The 26,302-nt window shown below is 41.4% G+C and overlaps 1 protein-coding gene across 1 annotated transcript in view; it reads right to left on the bottom strand.

Annotated features, from left to right (window-relative positions):
• The window catches only part of COPA (COPI coat complex subunit alpha), a 915,755-nt gene that overhangs the window by 122,431 nt on the left and 767,022 nt on the right, over nucleotides 1-26,302 (bottom strand). The window contains exon 31 of the mRNA XM_044059531.1: nucleotides 19,688-19,849. Coding sequence (XP_043915466.1) covers nucleotides 19,688-19,849 — 162 coding nt within the window. The remainder of the gene's footprint in view (nucleotides 1-19,687; nucleotides 19,850-26,302) is intronic.

The raw sequence follows: 26,302 nt of genomic DNA, 5'->3' as shown, positions 1-26,302 counted from the left end.
TTTGAAGTGATAGCATTCTGAACTTGGGAATCCTGACTTGGAGGTTTATAACAGAAAGATCCAGTACCAGCCTTGAGGATCCTTCCGGTTTGCGAGCTAGAAAAGTCCTTGAGTAATAAGCTTTTCCTAGGAAACTGAGATACACTGGCTCTCTTACTCCCTGAAACAGCATGTTTGCAGAATGTAAGGAAAGAGTATTCTGATTCCCTGGGCAAGTGGGAATCCCCTAGAAAGGAGACAGGGATTTTCACTCCCAAGAGTACCTTCACTGGATTACATCTTGGACTATCTGAAGCCAAAGGGGAAGATGAAGTCTGAGGGACTTCCAGGAAGGGGGAGCCTGAACTGGCAGATAGTCATGGTGACTGGGAAAAACCTTTTTTTTTTTTTTTTTTTTTTTAGACACCCCCCCCCCCCTCTCTGTTGCTGATTTGTTGGTCTTTTTAAACTTTTTGATGAAAAAGGGGGCTGAAGAGGAGAAAAATGTTACTTTCTTTAAGAAAGAAGGGTTGAAAAAACTCACCTCTTGAATCAGTTTTCTTCTCTTGTCATATTTATTTACCACCTCAGCTGCAGAAAGGCCAAATGGAGAGTCTTTATCCACGCAAGAATTTAAGATCTCTAGTTTGACTTAAGCAGAGAGTTTTTTTTTAGAAAGAAAGCCAAGCAAGTTTCCTCAAAATGGATTCAGAAACAGCCCTTCTGGAAGCAGAATCAATGGCATTATAAGCACACTTTAGAATATGCTTAGTCACCTGAGAAACTATCACAGACGCATTTAAGGATTTTTTTTTACCTGATAATTGCTCGCGTTACAGCACCTAATCTCATCTCAAATAAAGGGGGGGCTTTGTTTGAGATAATGAGATCAGGTGCTGTAATGAGTTTGGCAGTAGCATATTTAGAGAGATATGACTGTCAGCTCTGTCTTACAATTACAAAACAGGTACTTGTGTACATTGCATACTTATAAAACCTGTCAAACCTCCTGGATGCCAAAAACTGTCTGTCAGGTATACTGGCTGCAGTAAGAACAGGCAAAGCAGGAGGAATAGGTGTAGCTTTTGACATTTATAACTGTATTAAATCATAACACATTTTCTGTGTCGTGGAGACTAACTTTCTTCCAAGGAAAAAAAATTACACACATTAGATAAAGTATCAGTAAAACAGATCTCTTCAAAATCAGAATGCTCAAGATTGAAGAATCTTCGAGATACTCCTCCAGCAAATATTGTTGTTTTGACTGAAAAGTCTTGTCAGAAAGGGAAGGAACTCTTGATTTTCCTGTTGGAGGATTATCCTGGCTTGGAAAAAGAAGAAATCTATTCCTTAAAGCCTAGTAAATTCACCATGCCCATAGAGACAGACTGGATGCTGGAAGTTTTTCTCATCAAACATGATGTCCCCATTAGGCACACTAGTTCCCCACTTCCCAATACCCTCTCAGCCAAAAAATACCCTTACCTGCCCCCTTCCCAGCCAGAAACAAGTGGTTTTCTCTGGCCTGCAGCTTAACAGGACATGGCTACACCTGGTTTTTGGTGGCTGCAAATGTTACACTAAGAGAACCAGGGAAAGAGGATGGCTGACCTGAGGAGCAATGATACATCACAGCAAAGTCACCCACCAGTGGTTGAGGCAAAGTTGGAGCTGGACAAACTCTGAAGGACTCCTTAGCAAGTTTCTTCTTTTTGTGCAGTGGAGAAGATAATGTGGATAATGACTGATACTGCACAGGTAAGCCAGGGAAGAGGATAGGTAGTGTGGATAATTGACTGATACTGCACAGGTAAGCCTGGGAAGAGGATAGGTAGTGTGGATAATGACTGATACTGCACAGGTAAGCCAGGGAAGAGGACAGGAAGGCATACAGTCCAGCCCAGAAAAATCAGTAAGAATGAAGAAAGGCAAACTAGTGATTCTGAGGCAGGTAATAAACTAAAAGTCCCCACAAGCTTAATGTCCTTTTCTACACATATTAAATAATAAAATAAATTAGGTCCACAGTCACACAATACACTTTATCCTCATAAAAAATTAACAAAAGCGCTAATGACCGTGTCTCATAATATAACAGTTCCTCTTTGTTTTAATAGTACTTAAAGAAAATGCTTGCCTAAAACAAGTCCACAGAAAATTAAATTTTAGAATGAAGGCTCACCCAATATCTGCCTAGCTTGAAGACTGCAGCCGAATGACAGGATCACACAGGACTAAAGCTCTGAAGCTTTTACTACTCATTCTGCCTTCTACATGGAATACCCCACTCACTCCTGGCTGGTATGGGGTACCTAGAAGGTGCCCACAGCTTTAAAAAGCTGGCCAGTGCAGAAGGGGGCAAGCTATATAGCTTGGGCTACTGCAAAAGTGATGCATGTATGAACATTACCTCTTACAAGTCACTCCTGTTTCATTTCCCCTGCAGCTCACAAATTAAATATGCTACTTGTTACGAAATGCTGCTAGATAACCTTGCTGTCTACTTATTTTCATCTATTATATTTGTCATTTAAATGGCTGCTCATTCCTGCAACTAGTGCACATTATTAACGTTGCAGTTTGCAAGGCCATCATTCTCCTGCAGCGTATTAAGGCTTTCATTCTTTTGCTATTTTTTGTTCCATCTCCTGGATGTGTTGATTTAGTGCACTTAATTACTGTTCAATGCACCTCTGCACGTCTTTGCATAGTCCTTTTTGAGATCTTCCATCATTACTGCAAACTGTTTATTTTCGTCTATACTTTCAAAATTATTCTGCGTACAGGTCTTGACTTTGTTGCAAAATAGTCTGAAGATTTACACTCATGCGTCCGCTCATGTACTCTAATGTCTGTGGGCTTAGGTTATACATCAGATGTATGGCTCTATGGATGGAAGGGTTTTGGCTTTGGTACCTCAGCCAGACATCCAGGTTACTTAGCGAGATAACCCAACAATTCGGAATACTGCATCTATGGATAGCTAGTGACTAGGGCAAATAAAACCATGTCAATTCAACTACAGGGGATTATGGGATTATCAATCTACACACTGATGAATAATCTGACACGAGTACATTTCTTTAACATCAGATGCTGAAAACATTTCACCAACTACTGGGAAAATCCTACATAGCTAAAGTTATATGTCTTTCTCAGAATTCCGCAGCTGTAGAAAATTCATGGGGTAAGGGCTCTGAAGGTGAATTCCTGGAGCATCAATGAGACAGGTCTTGACTTCTAGCAATGCAGTTTAGTATGGACTGTACAATCATAAAGAGAATCCCAAAGTTGAATTTGCAGTGGTTTGGCTATAAATGACCTACCAGATCAACTGACTAATATGAATCTATGAACTCAGGTGATTCATAGGTAGGTAGGTAGGTAGTAGTTTATTGGCCCTGAGGCCTATATAAGCCTAGATCTTCTTTAATGAAGGTATAAAATGATGAGATGACAAAGTAGCTGCATCTCAAATGTAAGAACTGGAGACCGTCCTGATGCAGACACTGGAAAAACAGACCGCTAGAAGATCTAGGGTTGGCCTAAAGGTTAAGGTGTTTACCTTACAGACACAAAGTGCAGGGTTTGATTCTCACATGGGGTAACTGGCTAGGCTTAACATGGCCTGAAAGGGCAGGTAGCCTAATACTAACCTAACCTATAAATGCCCTTCAACAAAGGCCTGGTTTCCAGAAGGTGCCCAGGTGCCCAATGACAACACAGTACAGTCAGCAATCCACTAAGCAAAATTTGCTTAGCAGTTGCTTTCCAGTCTTTTGAGAATTTCTTGAAGGGGAAAGCAAAGACAGAAGCAGCTTAGAAGAGTGTTAAACAGCTGCTGCTTACCATTTTTGGATGGAGCCTGCATTTAATTTTCATTCAGACATGCCTTCTAATGACTGGATCAGATAAGAGTGCTATGGCACTGGTGACCACAGCACTACACTGAAACGTAACAGTATGCTTCACAACCATGCCTGCAGTCTATGGGAGCATTATAATTCTGCTCCTCACAGCCTCAGTATGAATTTCTTTGGCCACTTCAACCCACTGAAGAATGTTCTCCTTGTACTGAATCACATGTATCTGGAAAATAAAAGCCCTTATTAGCCAGGAATGTAGAAGGGTAAACGTCCTTACATTAACCTAATTAATGGCCCTCCTTTATTTGTGTGTGGTTTAAATACCAATTTATATCTTCAGTGTCTAAAGAAACTAGAACAAGACCAGGCAAAAGATGCTTGCCCAAATGATTACACAGCTCTTAACTCTGCACATTCATATTTCTTGAGTGTTGGAAGGCAAGAGTGTGACTCAAGGCACACAACCTTGAAAACATTATTCAAAAGCTTTTACCAACATGGTGGGGGGTGGCCAAAAGCTTAGGTTCCTCACTTCAAGAGTTCAAAGTACTTTAGTTCAACAATCAACTCTAACACTTCCATGTTTAAAATACATACCCATTAGGGTTTCTCCACATAACAACCTTGGGGGCAGGGCAGGATAAACCAAATCCTCACCTTCCATGTCATATCCCACTGCTGACTGAACCAGATTTCAGCACGTAGGTCTAGTCTTCTAATTCAGAATCTACAGGCAATGCAGCCATATGACCTATCTTCCTCTTCTACTGCAAGAGTGCCCCAAGGTGGAGAGACCAGGGCCAGTGGCTGCAGTAAAGTTGGTTCTTTGTAATACTGACAAATACTCCTCTATAAAATGTTTATAACCACAGGAAAGCACGGCTGAACCCAAAAACATCTGCCTATCATTCATCAGGGAAGAAAATGTCTGGCTAAGGAACACAGAGGTAGCTGGCACAACAACAGCAAAAAGTGTGGTAGCAAAAATAAGAGGGAATAGCAAGATCAGCGACCTCAACTAGGAATTCTAGCACAAGAAAAGTAGCACAAAAACAGGCATGACAATTACGGATACCTAGAGACGAGTATCCGGCAGGCATGACAACCACAGATATCTAGAGAAGAGTATCCGGCAGGCATGACAACTACAGATATCTAGAGATGAGTATCTGGCAGGCATGACAACTACAGATATCTAGAGACAAGTATCTGGCAGGCATGACAACCACAGAAATCTAGAGATGAGTATCTGGCAGGCATGACAACCAAAGATATCTAGAGACGAGTATCTGGCAGGCATGACAACTACAGATACCTAGAGACGAGTATCTGGGCAGGCATGACAACCACAGATATCTAGAGACGAGCATCTGGCAGGCATGACAACTACAGATACCTAGAGACGAGCATCTGGCAGGCATGACAACCACAGATATCTAGAGACGAGTATCCGGCAGGCATGACAACGACAGATATCTAGAGACGAGTATCCGGCAGGCATGACAACTACAGATATCTAGAAATGAGTAGCTGGCAGGCATGACAACCACAGATATCTAGAGACGAGCATCTGGCAGGCATGACAACCACAGATATCTAGAGACGAGTATCTGGCAGGCATGACAACCACAGATATCTAGAGACGAGTATCTGGCAGGCATGACAACCACAGATATCTAGAGATGAGTATCTGGCAGGCATGACAACCAAAGATATCTAGAGACGAGTATCTGGCAGGCATGACAACTACAGATACCTAGAGACGAGTATCTGGGCAGGCATGACAACCACAGATATCTAGAGACGAGCATCTGGCAGGCATGACAACTACAGATACCTAGAGACGAGCATCTGGCAGGCATGACAACCACAGATATCTAGAGACGAGTATCCGGCAGGCATGACAACGACAGATATCTAGAGACGAGTATCCGGCAGGCATGACAACTACAGATATCTAGAGACAAGTATCCGGCAGGCATGACAATTACAGATATCTAGAGACGAGTATCTGGCATGCATGACAACCACAGATATCTACAGACAAGTATCTGGCAGGCATGACAACCACAGATACCTAGAGACGAGTATCTGGCAGGCATGACAACTACAGATACCTAGAGACGAGTATCTGGCAGGCATGACAACTACAGATACCTAGAGACGAGCATCTGTCAGGCATGACAACCACAGATATCTAGAGACGAGTATCTGGTAGGCATGACAACCACAGATATCTAGAGACGAGTATCTGGTAGGCATGACAACCACAGATATCTAGAGACGAGTATCTGGCAGGCTTGACAACCACAGATATCTAGAGACGAATATCTGGCAGGCATGACAACCACAGATATCTAGAGACGAGTATCTGGCAGGCATGACAACCACAGATATCTACAGACAAGTATCTGGCAGGCATGACAACCACAGATATCTACAGACAAGTATCTGGCAGGCATGACAACTACAGATATCTAGAGACGAGTATCCGGCAGGCATGACAACCGCAGATATCTAGAGACTAGTATCTGGCATGCATGACAACCACAGATATCTAGAGATAAGTATCTGGCAGGCATGACAACCACAGATACCTAGAGACGAGTATTTGGCAGGCATGACAACTACAGATACCTAGAGACGAGTATCTGGCAGGCATGACAACTACAGATATCTAGAGACGAGTATCTGTCAGGCATGACAACCACAGATATCTAGAGACGAGTATCTGGTAGGCACGACAACCACAGATATCTAGAGACGAGTATCTGGTAGGTATGACAACCACAGATATCTAGAGACGAGTATTTGGCAGGCATGACAACCACAGATATCTAGAGACGAGTATCTGGATTTAATACAAAATCTGAATCTATAGAGGCCCAACTATCACCATGGCACTGACAGCCCACAGTTCAACTCTGGAAAAGTTACAATAGAGGGGCTGAAATCAAACCAAGGTCCTTTATCAGTGAAGGACAAACCTGGACCCAGCAGACCCTACATTACATGTCTTTAACAAGTGAATGGGTTGTATTTCCTGTGCTTCAGAAGTTTTTTTATGCTTATCCATCTTCTTTAGTTTTACGGGCATTCCCAGGCAGTTTCACCCTGACAAGATACTCGTGATAACACTGAGCAAAGGAGTGAATGTCCCTGCTACAGTGATCAGGCACCTCTAGAAAGGCCTCAAGATTATGAGCGCTCTTAAGCAAAGCTTGCTTGTTGAAAGTTTTGCAGCATTCCCAACTTAAAACATTTCATCCAAAAAAACTTAAAAAGCAGACTTTATGGAGAGAAGTTATTTCCCTACATAAACATTTCCTAGGGTTGTTATGGTATCACAAAAAAATCAAAAGCAACATCAACTGACTATAAAGACATGAAACCAAGGAGGTACTCCTCCCTCTGTGGAATACCTGGCTTGGAAGTGGCATATACAGTAGTGCAACATGCAACAAGATAAGAGTAGCTAAATGAAACAAAAAGTGGTGCAGATTATTTATCCTTTACAGCCAAATTTCTTGCTGATGTCATGGGCAAGGAAGGCAATCTAGCACAATGAATAAGATGTCTGTACAGCTTCTGGAATTCTGGCTAAAAGATAGACATCTACTTCCAGCTAAACCTAGTATTTAGAATAAAACTCCAGTGATGATTGTTATAGCAAACATTATGGATTAGTTCTAATGGATACCAGATTCTGTGAGAGATCGGATAGGATTACCTACAGACAACAGTCTGTCTCTCAGAGATCCTGTAGGCAGATGCCATGGCAGCTATTTATTTATTAACTATGTTGACCAGTTAGGTGGGGTGGTCTACAAACCATTTTCACTTATTACCTGGGTCAGTTAGGCATTCACAAGTTTCTCCAGATAGTTAAAATCCTTTATTTCTACAATTCAGAGTGTGACAGTTAATTTGCAAAACAATGGAGTGATGTGGAAGACATAGATTCATAGGTGTGTACTAGGCTAATGGCCCTGGGGCCTTTACAAGCCTAGCCATAGGATTACCCTGGCATAGTGCCACCCGACCTTAGCTCCCAGTGTCTCTGTCGAGTATATCCACTGGAGTTATCCACGGGGTGAATTTTCTATTTCCCATCCACTCATCAAGATTTCTCTTGAAGAGGGTCAGCAAAGTGCTCTGCTTGACATCTATGGGAAGTCTGTTTCACAGCATGGGCAGCCTCTGGGTTATGAGCCTGTCCTTCCATGTTCTTTTTATTGTGGTAATGAGGTTGAGGTCTCTGGAGCATGTGGCGCGGAGGGAATGGGATTTCTTTAGCTGTAGCATTTCTAACAGAGCTGGGTCAGACATGGATTTGTAAGTCAAGCAGAGATCGCCTCTAAGTAGGTGACATGAGACAGAGAATAGTTGGAGTTTGTTGAGTCTGTCCATATAGGCCAAGTGTTTAAGGCCTAGGATCCTCTTTATGTGAGGTACTTTTGCGGCCTCTCCAGTTGTTGCAGGTGTCTAGTGAGGTACATGCCAAATGGGGCATTGTACTCTATGACTGGCCTAATGAGGGAAGAGTAGAGGGAGACAATGACCTCTGTCTTCCCTGATGCAAAACCCTTAGTAATGAGATGTGTCACATAGAAGGACTTTCTGACCACAGTGTCAATGTAGTGATCAAAAGAGAGGTTGCTGTCAACCTGTGTTCCCAGATCTCTTAACACCTTCTGTGCTCAGTGGACTACCATCAATGTGGTAATTCATGGGAACTGTTTTTTTTCCAAAGGGGATAACAACACATTTTTTGGCATTGAGCTTAAGGCCATGGTTCTGACAACAGTCGGTGTCATTGAGGCCTTTCTGTACGATGTGAACATCACTTTGGGAGTTAATAATAGCTCCCAACTTGCAATCGTCTGTGAACTTTGTCAGCCAGAGTCCCTTCGTGTTGGCCTGGACTTCAGAGAAGTATATACCAAACAGGGGAGGACCGAGGATTGAACCCTTTGGGACTCCACTCGTGACTGGTTGGCAGTTTGACTTGGTGTCAGCTACTTTCACATTGTGGGTTCTATCTGTGAGCCAGTTTGCAACCCACTTAGTAATATAGGGGTTGATGCATAGCTCACTGAGTTTTTCTATGATTTCTGAGTGGGGAATGGTATCAAAGGCCTTGGCAGATCGAGGTAGGCTGTGTGAACCACCTTGCCTTCAGCCACAACTTTGGTGACTGACTCAAAGTCGTCGACCAAGTTGAGCAGGCATGATTTATCCTTCACAAAACCAAACTGTGTGGGATCCAGAGTTTGGAGATTCCCTATATCCTTGTTTATTAGGTCCATGATGATGCATTCCATAGCTTTGCATATCAGACTTGTTAGGCTAATGGGGCGATAGATTCCAGGGTCTGTAGTTGCTCCTCCTTTGTGAAGAGTGATGACTGTAGCAGTGCGCCATTGGGTAGGGACCAAGCTTGAGGTGAGGCTGTGGTTAAACAGGGCAGACAGGTGAGGTGCCAGTTCACTCTGTAGTTCATGTAGAATGCAGCCAAGGATATTGTCAGGTCCAATAGAAGCTGTATTATTGGCCTTGGGCAGTGCTGTTTTAACCTGTGCAGCAGTAATGCTGGGTGCCTGGCAATCTACTGTTAATGTGATAGGTCCTTTGGGAGGGGAAGAGAAAGGTGAAGTTGGCACTGAATCTGTCGGCCAGCATATTGGCAATATCTGTTGGCTCGGTATAGGAGGTACCATTGTGCAGTAGCTCAGAGCAAATCTGGGTATTGCCATAGGGATTCTTTACGTAACTATAGAAGGTCTTGTGGTTGTCTTTACTATCTGCCGCAATTCTGTTTTCATAGCTAGCTTTAGAGGATTTGATGAGGGATCTCAACTTTTTGTTGAGGCTGATCATGGAGTTTATCCAGTCTTGGGACTTTACCTTATTCTGCATCAGTTTCCTCCTTCTGTTGTAGAGTTTATGGCAGGGGACCACCAGACTGGCTTCCTATTTTTGGAGGAGAGCATCTTGGTATGGTGAGATCCATGCATTTGTGTACGTGTTCGTACAGTGCATTGGAGTACGATTCGGTAGTCATGCAACTATTCTCCATTTGCATGGGTGCCATAAAGTTAGTCACCTTTGTTTTTAGGAGCTTAGCTTTGGAGAAGTTTTTCATGGTGGTTACCTTTGCGGCGGGGAGGGGTGTGTGTGTGTGTGGATTTCTAAGGTGATTAGTTTGTGGTCGGATCTAACCAGGGAGGAGTTGACTATTGGTGTAGAGGAACTGTCGCCCATGTTAGTAAAGACCAGGTCAAGGATGTTGTTACCTCTAGTGGGGGTAAGAATGAGCTGGTCCAGGGCATTGGAATTAATGAATTCCAGAAAATGTTGGGCAAGTGTACTGGTACACGAGTAGTTTTCACAATTAATGGAGGGGTAGTTGAAGTCGCCTAGTATGAGTGTTATGTTGGCCCCTAATATTCTCCAGGGTGCTTAGGAACATGAAGTGAGAGTCGTGGGACATGGTTGAGGACCTATAGCAGGCTACAACCTGAATTGCTGTCTTACCCAGTGTTAGCTGCACCTGAAGTATCTCTGATGCGTTATGTTGGGCTACAAGTCTGGAGGTGTGCGCATCCTTTATGAATATGGAAACACCACTGCCTTTGGAGCATTGATAGTTTATGATTTAAAAAGAGTGAAATACAAGATTATCAAAAAATTAAAAAAGGAACAAAAAGCAATACTTACATTATGTACAACATGCATCAAAACACTACAGTAAAGCAGTTTAGAAATAATGGTGTTTAGCTGAGCACATACAAGTTAGTTGTGATATGCCTGATTTTAGCCACTGTTAAGAGAGTGGCACTTGTATTTATTACTAAGAAACTGAAGTAGCTCCTACATGAATGTACTTAATTCCTGATGTTTTCAGACATTTTAAAGGTAGTGAGTTCCATGCTGTAGGTGCACATTTTGAACAAGCTTTTTCAGCTACTGCCTTGTTGAATTGGGATCCTAACAAACAAATGGCTGCTTGTAGAGGAGCACAGTGAATACTTTGCACGAGTTGCACTCTATGTGGTAGAGGTGGGCAGCATAAGCAGTAAATTAGTTTCAACGTCAAACAGCTGAAAAGCAGTGTGGCCCTAGTGGTTACTAGCAGCCATATGGCTTTTTTTTTATAGAGCTACAGTGATGTTCTTAGGCCCCAGTCAGGGTTATGAATATGAAAAATTTGTTTATAGTCACTTGCAGTGTGCGCACATTCAGTGCAGAGTTCAGAGCAATCAGTGGTAGACAATATTCTATTTTGGGCCCTATCATTTGTAATGCTATAGTTTTCCCACATTTTCCTAGGAGTATATGACCGCATGTGCATGCTAACCTAAGCTGACAGTGTGCTATGTTTGTGATGTTTTGGATGTGAAGCAAAGGTGAGCTGCTGGTCAAGTTATATTTAAGTAGTTTTGCTCTGTGACTTTAGGCACTGGGCTGCCTTGAGAGTTGGCCAATATTTAATGTAGGGCTGGATTTAAGCTTTTGGCATGTCCCAAACATCATATAAATCTTTGTATTAACTTTTTTTTACAACATATGGTTTTTGCATACTATAGATGTTATAGCAAGCAATTAAGTAGTATCTCAATAGTATTTTGCTATACCTAGACATTTAAATTCCCAAAGATTTCTGCTTGGCCTGCCTGACTGTTTTTGTATGTCTTATGTGATTTATGACTATATTGACCATTAGAATATTCTGTAATAGTTGCATTTTTGATAGTGCATTTGATACTCTGTATGCTAATTCACTTTAACATTTTCTTATTGTTCCACTGTTTTCTTTTGTACCAGCTATCCCCTGCTTTACCCTGTGTTTTTGCCTGGGTGAATTCTCACTACTAATTCCACTAAGGTGCTCTCTCCCCACTGCCCTTGGAAAAGTCAAGACACTGCCTTCTTCTGCTACCCGCTACTTCAAGAAGTTCAAGAAAGTATGTCTACCCACATCACGAAGTGTTATTTTTAACAAACTTATCCTGCTAAGCCTTTGTCTGACCCCAGCTAAGCGGCCAGCAGCAACCCCCCCTATATTCCCTTATCTCCTTCCTCCCCCACACTTTAGACTGCTATCTTGCTTTTCCTCTCTCTACCAGTTAGTCTACTTCTACTCTTGGAAGCTCCTGTGCATGTTTGTGCACCTCTGCTTTTTGACCACTAGATGTCACCCTACACCCACCTATACTCCTTACATTAGTATTTATTACCTTCCTCATTTTTTTCTATTCTCTCCTTTCCTACTACTATCCCTTTCCTCCTTCTGATTTTCTCACTAATCCTTCCCTCTTTAGGCTTCTATCTCCCATCTTGACTTACCAGCCTACTCTGATACTTTTTCCTCCCTCCTTGGTGGTCTACTGTGTGTCCCGCTCCGTTCGCCCTGCGGGCTCACTCCGCTCCCCTCCCTACCCCCAATTCCCACACACCCCCCGGGGTCCTAACCTTATACTTCTCTAGCTCCTCCCCCAGACCTACCATCCAATCCTTTTGTCTTTACCTCCAAATTAATCCCCTCCCCTCTACACTCTCCATATCCTCCTCCCTCATTTCTCTTTTTATACTAGCCCTCCTTTCAATACACACACCTACTTTCTTCTACCTCTATTACCTCCCTTTCAATATCTCCCCACTCATTTAACCCCTCTACCTACCTCACATTTCATACCACTACCATACCTTCTAGTACACTTCTATATATCCCCTCTTTACATTCATACACCCACACTTCCTCTAGACTACCCCTAATCTGTGACTTTTTCCTTACAACCCCCTCTAACTTACTTACTCTCTAAAATGAGTCTCAATCTATCCACAATACTTCTACTCCTGATTCTACTCTTAACTACTCTTTACTCAACCTACCTCCTTACCTTTTTCGAGTATCCACTTCTCATTCAGCCAACAAACTCACAGACACACACTTCTTCCTTCTATACTTCTCTGAATTCTTTCTCCAATACCAATACTACACCAAGATACCTCCTACCCAAATACCATAGGTACTCCCATCTCTCCTACACTCTACACTCAAACAAAAAAATAAGACCTCTAACCCTTTTTTGTATCAAAATCACATCTAAACCCATCAATCCTACCTTACAAGACGGTGACATTCATCCCAACCCTGGCCCCATACATCCTTCTACACAAACACCCAAACATGGCACCAATACTACACTCCTCATAGGACACCTTAACATACGCAGTGTAAACAACAAAGTACCCTACCTTCATACCCTCCTAGATATACACAGCTTTGACATTCTCTGTCTCTCTGAAACCTGGTTAAAGCCAGCCACTAAGGATACTGACATTATACCACAAGGCTATAATATACTCAGGCTTGACCGTAACAAACGAAAGGGTGGTGGTGTAGCAATACTGTTTAAGAACCATCTTAATATCTCTACCCTACCTGCCTGTCCTACCCAAGATAGTAAGGTAGAAGCCATCATCTCAAAACTTCAACTTAATGCCAAAAAAGCCATTTACATCATCTGCATTTACATACCTCCAGGAAAAAACATACCAGTTGTAGAAGACTTTCTCAATTGGGTTTCCAACTACTACCCCCAAGAAACTATCATTCTTGGCGACCTAAATATTGACTGGAATACCATTAATACCGAAAATCCCATCTCACACATTAACCTAAACGGTTTCACCCAAACCATTACATCCACAACAAGAGTTAATAAGTTAAACAAAAAACAGACTATATTAGACTGGATTCTGATAAACAAATGTAATGTCACATATAATGTTGGGACCCTGCCTGATGACCTCAGTGATCACTGTTTAACATACATTGCAAGAGAGAAGACTGATTATCTTCCCCCCTCAATATAAGAAAAATACGTTCCACTAAACACTTTAAAACCGACCTATTTCAGAACGAACTCAGAACTTGCAACTGGAACCCTTTAAAGACTCTTCCACTAAATGAAGCAGTATTATTCTTTAATTCTACTTTCCTTTCTATTCTAGACAATCATGCTCCCGAACGCACTATTAGAATGAAATCTAATACAGCCCCTTGGCTCTCAAATGAAACTAGAAAACTAATTCTCTCCAAAAATAAGATCTGGAACAAATGGAGGTCCCATAGAATCAGCTCTGATTTTCATCACTTTCAGCAACTTAGAAATCTTACCAAAAAAGCCATCCTCACTGATCAAAGAAAGTTCTACTGCAACCTGCAAGAAACTAACCTAAATAAACCCAAACAATTCTGGTCTATCAATAGACTACTTTCTCCAGGTACTGCTAAAACTCCCTCCCCACTAAATGCCAACCCTGACACCCCTCTTCAAACTGCAAATACTTTTAACTCATTCTTCTCTGATACTATTCAATCTCTCGCTAGACAATTAAATACTAATAATTTTTATCCTCCTAACAATCTCTTAAACTCTAACTGTAGCTTCTCTTTACAACCCATCTCTACTTCTACCATCTTCAAACTACTTCTCAAACTCAAACCTTGTACTCCCTCTGCTGACAAGCTCCCTCCCCTTTTCTTACAAAAGCAGCCAAAGAAATTGCTTACCCAATATCCTTACTTATAAATAGAACCATCCAAGAAGGAACCATCCCTCATATCTGGAAAATCTCTCATATTATCCCACTACATAAAGGAGGAAACTCTATTGACTATTCCAACTTTAGACCTATTGCTCTTCTCTCTCCATTAGCAAAATTATGGAGAAATGCATACACCAGCAACTGGTACAGTACCTATCCCTCCACAATATTTTAGCTCACTGTCAACATGGCTTTAGACCCCACCATAGTACTACCACTGCCCTCCTTTCCTTTGTAGATACCATTAACAGCAATCGCAACAAGAACCTTCTCTCTTCTGCCCTATTCATTGACCTCTCTAAAGCTTTTGACATGGTCAACCACTCTTCTCTAATTAGCATTCTCAAATCCCTCTCATTTGACAGCCTTGCCATCAACTGGTTTACCTCATACCTCAGTAACAGACAACAAGCCGTTCTTTGGGAAAACCATATCTCCTCCTTACTTCCCATTGCAATTGGTGTCCCTCAAGGCTCTATCCTTGGTCCTCTCCTCTTCTCCCTCTTTATTAATGATCTCCACTCTGTAATTCCTCAAGCTACCTGCATTCAATATGCAGACGACTCTACTATCATTTGTTCAGCATCCACCTCCTCGGATCTAACCACTCTAACTCAAACTACCTTCAACACTGTAGAAACATGGTTTACTAGACGGTATCTACTTCTCAATGCCAAAAAACCAAACTTCTCCTCTTCACCCCCACCACTGCCTCTTCACTTAACTTCTCTATCTACTCTAACAACAAAACAATCATCTCTCCTGAATCCACGACAAAACTACTTGGTGTTACCATTGATAACAATCTCTCTTTTGACCATCACATCAACAACACCATCAAAACTGTTAACAGAAAAATTGGATCATTATACCGTATAAAACCATTTCTTACCCCATCAACTAGAGCTACTATTGCTCACTCCCATCTTATATCTACTCTCTTCTATGCCTCTCCTATCTTCACCAACCTTAAAAACTAACCTAAACAAACTAGCAACGTGCTATAATAACATTGCCCGCTTGGCCACTGGTAACCCTTTTAGAACACATCACTGCCTCAATTTGAAACAGTTAGGCTGGCTGGAACTACAAAACCTTCTTAATATTTCACAACTTACAATTGCCCACAAAATACTGTACCAACCTTGTAATACCCCTATACTTTCACAACTTCTACTCCACTATAACAATCTCACCTCTCTTCGTTCCTCCTGTAAACTTATGACCAAACCCATAAAGGCCCACAACATAGCTGGTGACTCTCTCTTCACCAATACTGTAGGCAGAGTATGGAATTTGCTGCCTAAAGAGTTAACACTAATCTCATCCCTGCCTCTCTTCAAACAACAAATCAAACTACATTTCCAAAACCACTGGCTCTGTTCTTGTAGTACTCCAGGCTAGCTTTCCAACCCACTGGCTCTGTTCTTGTAGTACTCCAGGCTAGCTTTCCAACCCACTGGCTCTGTTCTTGAATACTCCAGGCTAACCTCCCTCTCTTTACTCTCTCCTAACCTTTAACCCTTTTTTTTTTCCTGAAATCTAACATCTACCCTGCTTCCCTTCTCTTTTGTCCTCTTATGCTCTGACCTACATCTACCATCTCTTCCCACCTTGTCTTGACTGTCTTTTCTTTCCTTCTCCTCTCCTACTTATTACTCTGGCCTTGTGCCATTTCTTTTCTTTCCTTCATACTCCTTCTACTTCTCGTCCCTTCTAGCTTCTAATGTAATCTTCTTGGCTGTTGCCTAACTGCAAAACCTTATGTTTTAGGTAAACTTGCTTTGAAATCGACAGAACATTTGTATGAATCTAAATTTTTGAGTTCCTTTAATGTATGCTGACTTTTGATTAGTAGTTGATCTAAATGTATATATTTTTTTTTTTTGTGAAATGTCTTTATTAACAATATGACTATCTGTCTTGCTTATGTTATGTGTGGAGCTTTTCTCCCCGGGCCTCTACTGAAAATGGACATATATCCAGCTAGACTAGCCCGGTCAACAAATGTAAAATAAAATAAAATAAAAATAAATAAATAACACACTATTGTTTACAGTTTAATACAAGCTGCATGTTAGCCAGTTCCCAAGTAAGTTCAAGTCTTTTACCTTTTCTTGCAGTCTTCTGATTAACTTGTCAGAGTACTATCTGTGTAAATCATACGGTTAAAGGCTGGTATATCGAAAGGCAAATTACTAACGAATATGGAGAACAGTACAAGCCCCATGGGTGAGCTGGCAGGTACTCCTGCTGAAAAGTTTCCACTGTTGCACACATCAGAACCATGTATAATGGTAAAAGTTCTGTTAGTGAGGTACGAGGTGAACTAACACAATGTACTGCCACCTATACAAATGTTGGCTAGTGTTTTAATTAGAAATCTGTGACTGACAAATTCAAAAGCATGCTCCAAAGTCAATGCAAAAACATGTTAGCTAACCTCCATAGTGTCAAAGCTAAATTTAGTTACAGTAAATAGTACTGACTGTGTGCTACAATAACACCATGCTGTGAATTAAGAGTTCATAGATATGTTCCATTAGTTGTATGTACAAAAGTTTACTCCACTACCTAAGCAAGGCCTAAAGTCAGAGAAGGACTTTTTTTTTTTAACTTTGGGAAATGGGGACTATGGCATTGTGTTTACAGGAATAACCAATCATTCATGGTAGAAGTATAAGAATAATAATGTGCTTTAGTGGCCCACATGTGTTTAGCAGATATCTGAATAAAGTGGGAATACAGTGCTGAGCGTATCACTGAGTTGTGTGTGCAGTTTCAAGATTCGTCAACAGCTATTTAAAGGAGATGGCCTTGAAGTAGAATGACAGCAGATTACAAACGGAAACCATTGTGTCTGCTTTAATGACATCTGTCTCTGGTTAAGAAGAATTGTGAAGGATGGGAGGGGTGGACACAAACACCTTTGTATTTTTAAACAGTTTTTTGAAAGATGGCTGGTGTATCTGATGAGGGTTAGTGACCACTTGCCTTTGATTTCAAGATACACCAGAAGTAGTCATTCCAGTTGTCCACAATCTTATTTAAGTTGGTTTTGCTGCATTATTGCTAATGTGTGCCTACGGTCTGAAGTTATGAAATTACATATTTTTATTAGAATTGGGTGGGTCTGGTTTCCACACATTATCCATGCTTTAAGAGTTTGTTGATAACAGGAGTAATCCCAGGGTATGCGGTACCTTTTACTCTTTCTTTCTGGAAAAATATGTTTTATGTTTTGTATTGGTAAATGGATATTTACTAGAGTAGCAAGTGCTATGACTTAATTGCTGTTGGTGTAAATTATATCCCAATAGAAAGATTCAGGCACTGTCTTTATAGTCTGCTGCAAAAGGTCTGAGCAGGGTCCAGTGGTAATTATCTGTGGTACTTTTTTTGGTGATTTGAATAACCAGTAGGACATAATGGGGTTATGGTCACTGTGCATGTCTGGTGGTATTGCCATGTTCTAACATTTTAATGGGGAGTTGTTTATGATATTGCCTCTGGTCAAATTTTCCCTAGTCAGTATGTCAGGGTAATCTTATGGGCTAGGTTTGTAAAGGCTCCAGGGCCATTAGCCTAGTACACATCTACGAACCTAAGTCAAGCAGAGATTGCCTCTAAGTAGGCGATATGAGACAGAGAATAGTTGGGAGGTTTTTTTGAGTCTGTCCACATAGGGCAAGTGTTTAAGGCCTAGGATCCTCTTTGTGAGGTACTTTTGCGGCCTCTCCTGTTGTTGCAGGTGTCTAGTGAGGTACATGCCAAATGAGTAGTAGTTCAGGGGTGGTCCTAGGGTAAAATTTCTATTACCCATCCAGAGATCCAAGTCACACTTGATTATGGGCAGGGAAGAGCTTTGTTTTATGTGACTGAGGAGTCTGTTCCAGACCAGCTGTATCCCCCTTAGAAATGCACCTGTCACTACAAACTGTTGTGTTGATGCTGCAGAAGATGTTTATATCTGTAGACCGAATATTTCCGATTCCATCTGAATTGCTGATGTGCAGTAGGTCCATCAGTACTGTCAGAAGATGACTAGTATGTCAGATACAGGTCACCTCTTAGCAGTCTGTAGGATACAGAGCACGACAGGGCTTTCAGTTGGTCCACGTAAGGCATATTGTTTAGAGCTTGTATCTTTTTATTAAGGTATATCTGTGGGCATTCCAGTTGTTGCATGTTTATAGATAGACGCATGGCAAAGAGGGCATTATATTGAAGGACTGGCCTAATGAGGGCTTGCAAAGAGAGACAATGACATCTGTAGATGTAGACAAAATCCCTTTATTTATAAGCTGAGCAATATAGAAAGACATTCTTATGACAACACACACATACTGGTTGAAAGTTAGGTCACTATCTGCATAAGGTTCCAAATCTCGAACAACTGGACGAACTTTTAGAGGTGCATTGTCAATGTGGTGGTTTCCTGTGGGTAGCTGACTTCCCAAAGGATATGATAACACTTTTTTGATATTTAGTTTCAGTCCATGATTTTGACAACAGTTGCTTATTTGGGACAAACCTTCCTGCAGGATGGCCAAGTCATTTAGGGATTCAATGACTACTCCTAGTTTGCAGTCATCTGCCAACTTAATCTGCCAGAGCCCTATATTTTTTGGCTTTTACTTCACAGAAGTATAAATGAAACAAGAGAGGTTCCAGCACTGAACCCTGGTAGACTTCACAGGTGACTTGACTAATTTAAGAGGTAGCTTCTTCTATTTTGATCTTCTGCATCCTATCTGTGAGACAGTTGGCAATCCAGCGAGTGACATAAGGATTTATTCCCAGTTTATTTAGCTTTGCTACTATGACTGAGTGGGGGACTGTGTTGATAACGTTGGTCCTTCCTTATGCAGGGGGATGACAGCAGCTGCTCTCCATTTATTTTAATTATTTTAGTCTTGCTTTCTGCCTCTGGCCTAGGTTTGGGCCGAAAATGATACTTGAGACCAGCTAACTTACCTGGTTAACTAACAGGATCAACCTACTCCTCTGGTTAACAAATGTTAAATAAGCAGTTTCTCGTAGTTTACCACATATCTACCGACGTCTACATTAATATACAGGTAAATGCACACAGGGTTTACTTTGGAGGCTGTTAATAACATCTTCCTCAATTGTGCACTTATTAACAAACCAAAAATAATTTTACTATCATTCATATTACCTGCTGAGCCACCTCTGGTTTTTACTATCATTCACATTACCTGCTGAGACACCTCTGGTTTTGGTCCGAGCTCCAACAACCTCCGAGCAAAAGCTGCAGCTGTTTTGAAGTTCTTAAGTTTGAAGAAAAGGTTGACAGCAGTTCGGAGAACTAGGATCATATGGACTGGCTGTAGATTTAAGTGTGTGAAATACGCTGCCATCTACAAGCAAAGGGAAATAGTAACAAAGCAGGAACACATAGTTATGAAAAAGCATTCTGTTTGATATTTGCAGCCCTATCAAAGACAACATTAATTCTTGAATATAATTGCCATGGGGGGATAAAAATCTCAGAAAGAATTCATGTGAGATGCCAGTTGTTGTTTATTATGCATATTATAAGGCACCAAAAACCAACACTCTGTTCATAAATTTACCAACTGCATCACAAAGCTGCACATGTGTACTACTATACAGTGCATCACTTACTTATTTATTTTACATTTGTTGACTGGGAAAGTCCGACTGGATACATATCCATTTTCAGCGGAGGCCCGGGGGAGAAAAGCTTCACCAACTGACAAGTAAGTAGGATACATATAACAAGATAAGGCACACAAACAACTTCAGTATACATATAACAAGATATGGCACACAAACATCAGTACATAGTGGACATGCATTGAGTTGCAGTATACATGAAATAGTTACAAACAGTGAAATACTAACAAAGTGAAATAAGTTCTTCATGAATAACCGTTAGCTTCATTCGACAGTATAAGCCAGATTAGGATATGTCAGAATACATAGAGAGTCTTGGGTACATTTCCTGGCTAGTTAACATGGTGGAGATTAGTATCAAACAAAAGGGTAGTTGAAGATAGGTAAACAATGTTATTGGCAGGGTAAGTGAGTAGAAAGCAGGATCAGCCAAGGGATGAGCAGATGCAGGTCCAGTGATCCGGTAAGTGTGACTTAACAGCTTTTTTGAAAGCTGTTATGAGAAGATTCAAGAGTTAAGGCTGATGGGAGCACATTCCATGATTTAGCAACATGAGCAGAAAATAAAGATTCTCCAGCTGAGTTATTTACATTGGGGGGCCTTAAATAGAAGCTTGTCACTTGATCGGAGAGGTCTTGAGGTGGTGTGAGGCATAATTATGCTTTTCAGTGATGGTACCCTGTCTGGTTGATTTAGTATTTTAGGAGCAAATACAAGTTGGATGTCGCGAAGGAGATGGGGAAATTCCAGCCAGTGGAGTTGTTTGAGAGATGGACAGTGATGGGTACGATTGGCCGATGTAGTAGCAAATCTCACAATTTTGTTACAGCATACAGAAAGTTTGTTTAGTTCAGACTTGGATAAGTTAGTTAGGATGGGAGATGCATACAATAGAGTTGAAAGGAGATGAGTGCAAGCAATGGTAGCTTTGGCAGAATGGGATAGGAAGAACGGATTCCTGAAAAGGTAGCCCAGTTTCTTATGTGTACTTTTAATTATCTGATTTACATGCAGGTCAAATTTTAGGTTGCTATCAATTTCCACTCCCAGCAGTTTAGCATGGGAGTCGGGGGTAATTAATGTGCCATTCCTAGAAGTGATACTAAAGTCTGAAAGTGATTTGTTATTATGGGTGGGGGTGAACAGTAACGTTTTTTTTTTTTTTTTTTTGGATTTAATATTAGGCAGTTATTAATGAGCCAGTTTTCAATTGAAGTAAAGGTGGTCTGGGTAATTTTCTGCAGTTCAACCATTGAGGATGCAGACCAGATGAGTGTAGAATCCTCAGCATAATGGATGATGTTGGCATCTGGACTGGTAGTATACAGGTCATTGATGAAGATGGAAAACAGCAGGGGGCCTAGAAATGAGCCTTGTGGAACTCCTATGGATACTGGGAGTACAGAGGATAGTTTTTTCTGCCATTGAACTGCTTGTTGTCTTCTCACAAGGTAGTTTTGAAACCAGGCAATAGAGTGATTGCCTAAGGCCAGGTTTTGTAGAGAGTATAACAGTTTTGAGTGGTTCACCATATCAAAGGCTTCTGACAGGTCTAGGAAGAGTGCAGATGATAACTTACCACTATTTCTACAAAGGTTGATGGTATTTGTAAATGTCAGTAATGCAATAGTTGTGCTGTGGGCTGATCTGAGATGAGATTGCGATAGGAGTCTATTTTTGGTGAGGTATTGCATGAGTTGCTTGTGAATGCACCATTCCAATATTTTGGCTAAACGAGAGAATACTGCTATAAGTCTATAATTGGACATATCAGTGGAACTACCACCTTTGTGCAGGGGGATTACATGGGCAATTTTCCAAATAGGGGGTAGAGTTGATTCAGTTATTGATCTATTAATAAGGATTGCAACCGGCAGAGCTATGGCATCTGATACAATTTGAAGGTTTCAGCTGGGAGTTGATCAGCAGCTAGGGTTGTAGGTTTTAGTTTGGCCATTTCTGATATAATTGGTTGATGTTGGCTGGAGGCTAAAAGAGAGGTCAGGTATTGGGGAAGGTTGTTTTTTAGGTTTGGTAGCTGGTTGGCAAGAGTTAGCATGGTTTCTGTACAGTATATATTAAAGGTATCAGCTATGCCATTTGGTTGATTATTGGTAACTGTTGGGGATGGGGTAGAAGGTTTGCCTGGTTGAGTACTTTATTCCTGTTCAGAATTTTTGTGGGTTTCTTTGATAATTTGTTTGTAGATTTAGAAAGTAGTTTTTCTTATCTTGGTACACTGATTTTTTTGTGTTATTCCTATGTTCATGGTAGAGCTGCTGGTCTGTAGGGGATTTCGTTTTCCTCCATTGATTCCAGAGTTTATTCCTTTCTATTATTTTTATTTTGGTTTCTTTTGTTAGCCAAGGTGCAATTTTTGGCTTGGATCTAATGGTCCCAGCAGGGGCATGTCTATCCATGATAGAGAGGAAGATGGCAGTGAAGTGCTGAACTGCCTCTTTCAGTGTTAGATGGTAAAGTATAGCCCAGTTATAGTTTTTAAGTTCTGCATTGAATTTAATGGAGTCAAATGTTTTCTTGTTCTGATGTTTAGGAGGACTGGCATGTGTTTATGGTGAGACTTGAGCTTTAGAATAAAAGTGGGTTGGTGGTCACTTATTTTATCGGGGAGGGTCCCTGATGTATAGGGGTGGGGTGTTATTAATGAGGATCCAGTCTAAGATACTCTGCTTTTTACTTCTGATGTCTACTCTGGTTGTAGTATTAATAACCTGTTTAAAGTTATATAGGTTTAGGTGCTTGGTTGGGTTTACAGAGGAACAGGTGTTCCAGTCAATGTTAAAGTCTCCTATCAAATAAGCTTCCTGAGGAGTGGTTTCAGATAACCATTGCAAAATGTTTTCAAGTGTGGTTACATTGTTTCCAGAGGGGATGTATCCACATATAATATGTATATGTTTCCTGCCGTTGATTATAAAATCTGATTTACTCGAGCCATTTGTAATAAACTGTATCCTTGGTATTCTCCTAAATCTCATTTTTTAACGCATAAAATTGTGCCCACCTTCTTCTAACCCTGTCTTTTAATGGAAGCTTATTGCAGTTCAAGTATTTTGCAGTTCTTTAAAGTACCTGTAAGTCTTAAACCTATCCATCCTCCCTCACGTGAAGGGAATCACACATTTAACACAAACCCCCTTTTTATACAAAGTTTACTATTAAATATTTAGTTCAGTTTTACAGCCATAAAGTAGTAATCTCAACAACTTAGCTTCCTTCTGTATGTACACATACTAGAACTAAAGCAATGCCCCACCTATGGACTAGCCACTTTATAAAAAAAGTACAATGTTATTAATCTTTGCTGTTCATCTTCGAATGACGAATGTCTGTTTATATAAGGCCTGTCACCACAAGTACTTTTCTCCTCCAGTAATATAAAAATGTAACCATCGCAATTAAAATATATAAACTGATCTCATTCAAAACCTAACAGAATGCAGCTAAGCAGTTTTTGGTAGAGAAACTTTAAATAAGTTAGTGACCATTTCTGTAGTCTATTTAGATAGTACAGTTGTGTACACTTACCATAAATGTAGATGTTCGAGTGTATTCACTGTTGCAGTCATCACATTTGGGTTATCTGCTTGTAGTAGCCCTCAGTTGAAAAACACCAAGAAGGAGCAGGTGCCCAATTGGAAGCGATCTCTCCGTAGCCTGAACAAGCAAACAAGGGCACTAGTGAGACCCTCCAAAGTCAACTTCGAGTCCAAACTGGCCACATCTACTAGAGACAATCATAAGGTCTTCTTCACAAATGTCCGCAATCGCAAAGGATGCACCCAGATCTGTTCAGAACTGGTGGTCAAGGATACCGCATACACAAATGCTGTAGATATAGGCAATCTACTGGCTGACAGATTTGGCAAAAACCTCTCCCCTCTGTCTCCCATCAGTAAATCAGGACATCCCCAGTACCTGCCCGCACCCCTTATCTCTAGAGAACACGTCATCACTGCCCTCTGAAAGGCAGTAAATACAGCCTCCATGGGACCCAGTAACATCTCAGGCTGCATTCTACATGAACTCAGGCATGAACCTGCAGCACCATTAGGCACCCTATTCAACCAAAGCCAAAGTACCAGCTTTGTCCCAGCCAAGTGGAGGACAGTCACTGTCATCCCTTTACACAAAGGTGGAGTTATCCACCAATCCAGGAAATTATAGACCCATCAGCCTAACTAGCCTGATCTGCAAAGCCATGGAACGGATTATCATGGACCCCATTAACAGGGACATTAGCAACCTCCAAACACTCAACCTCACACAGTTTGGCTTTGTCAAGGGGAGGTCATGTCTGCTAAATCTGGTTGAATTCTTTGAGATTGTCACCAAAGCCATAGAGGAGGGGAAGATGGTGCACACTGCCTACCCTGACCTGGCCAAAGCCTTCAACACTATTCCCCACTCGGGCATAGTAGATAAACTCTCTCAACTAGATATTAATCCATATGTTATCAGACGGGTAGCAAACTGGCTCACTGATAGAACCCACCTAATCAAAATAGGGGAAGCCATCTCAAGCAGTAGACCCGTAACAAGTGGCTTACCTCAGGGATCTGTCTTGGGGCCTCTGTTATTCGGGATATACTTCTCTGAGGTGCAGGCCAAAACCAGTGGGCTATGGCTGACCAAGTTTGCAGATGACTGCAAGCTGGGCGCAGTCATCAATCCCCCAAGTGATGTGGACATTCTCTAAGAGAGTCTCACCCAAACAAATGACTGGTGCCAGAAACATGGCCTCAAGCTGAAAGCCAAAAAATGCATCATTATCCCCTTTGGGGAGAGTGACATCCCCATATATTATCACATTAATAACAACGTTATAAGTACACAATCAGTAGTGAGGGATTTGGGCACCCAGGTTGACAGCAACCTCACTTTTGACCACCATGTTGCTTCCGTTGTCCAGAAAGCTTTCTATATGGCCCATCTCATAAGTCATGGTATCTCAATCCAGGGACAAAGAGGTCACACAATCTCTGTATTCTTCCCTTACAAGGCCAATTATTGAGTACAGTGCCCCTTCGGCATGTACCTCGCAAAGCACATGCAGCAGCTGGAGAGACCACAGAGGTTCCTCACCAGGAGAATCCAGGGGCTCAAACACCTACTCTACACAGACAGGCTAAAAGCCCTGTCCTCCTACTCAGTTTCATACAGACTCCTCAGAGGTGACCTCTGTCTGGCATACAAGGCAATCTCACACCCCGCCTTGATGGGACTACTGCATATCTGTAAGTCAAGCTCCACTCGAACAACCTGTATGTTTGACCTCAACTTGGTCTGTGATATCAATAGAACTTGTTGCTGGGACAGATATGCATCCCAGAGACTCCCCCATCTGTGGAACAGACTCCCTCTCCACGTCAAGCAGAGTACCTTATTACCCCTTTTTAAGCGCAACCTGGATAACTGGATGGGAAACAGAAATCCACCTGTGTCCCTGCTGGACAGAGGCTCTGGGTGCTGACTTGTCTAAACATGGGCTAAACTCTTGGCTAGGCTTATAAGGGCCTCAGGGCCAATAGCCTAGTAACCTCCTATGAAACCAGGAAGGAACCCATCTGAGCCAGCCATCATCCACAGCTAAAAACTTCAACTTCAACAAAAACATGGGTAAAACCTGCAACCAAAGACAACGAAATCCTTCCAGCTGGATATAACATACTAAGACTCAACCTAGTAGCCAAGAAAGGAGAAGGGGTAGCTATTCTATTTAAATCAGGCTTACAATTAACCACTCACAACTGTAAAATACCTCTCAATTCCAATGCTGAAATCCTCATCTCCAAACTTCATATTAACAATGCCAAATCCATCTATATCATCTGCATGCATCTTCCTCCTGGTAATAACATTGCCACCATGGAAAATACTCTTTGCTGGCTATCCCAACACTTACCTCAAGAAACCATAATCCTAGGAGATATTAACATTGACTGGAACTGCTATTGTAGCAGCCTCCCTACAACCCACATTAACCTATATGTTTTTTCTCAAACTATTACATTCCCCACCAGGATCAATAAAGCTAACCAGAAAGCAAGAATATTAGACTGGATTCTCATAAACCATCACCCTCATAATTATGACTCTGGAACCCTCCCTGATGATATAAGTGACCACTCACTTACCTATATTATCAGGC

The sequence above is a fragment of the Protopterus annectens genome, chromosome 17.part0 (genome assembly GCF_019279795.1).
Source record: "Protopterus annectens isolate FY-2018-M chromosome 17.part0, PAN1.0, whole genome shotgun sequence".
Classification (NCBI taxonomy): domain Eukaryota; kingdom Metazoa; phylum Chordata; order Ceratodontiformes; family Protopteridae; genus Protopterus; species Protopterus annectens.
This window is presented reverse-complemented; position numbering and strand designations above follow the sequence as displayed.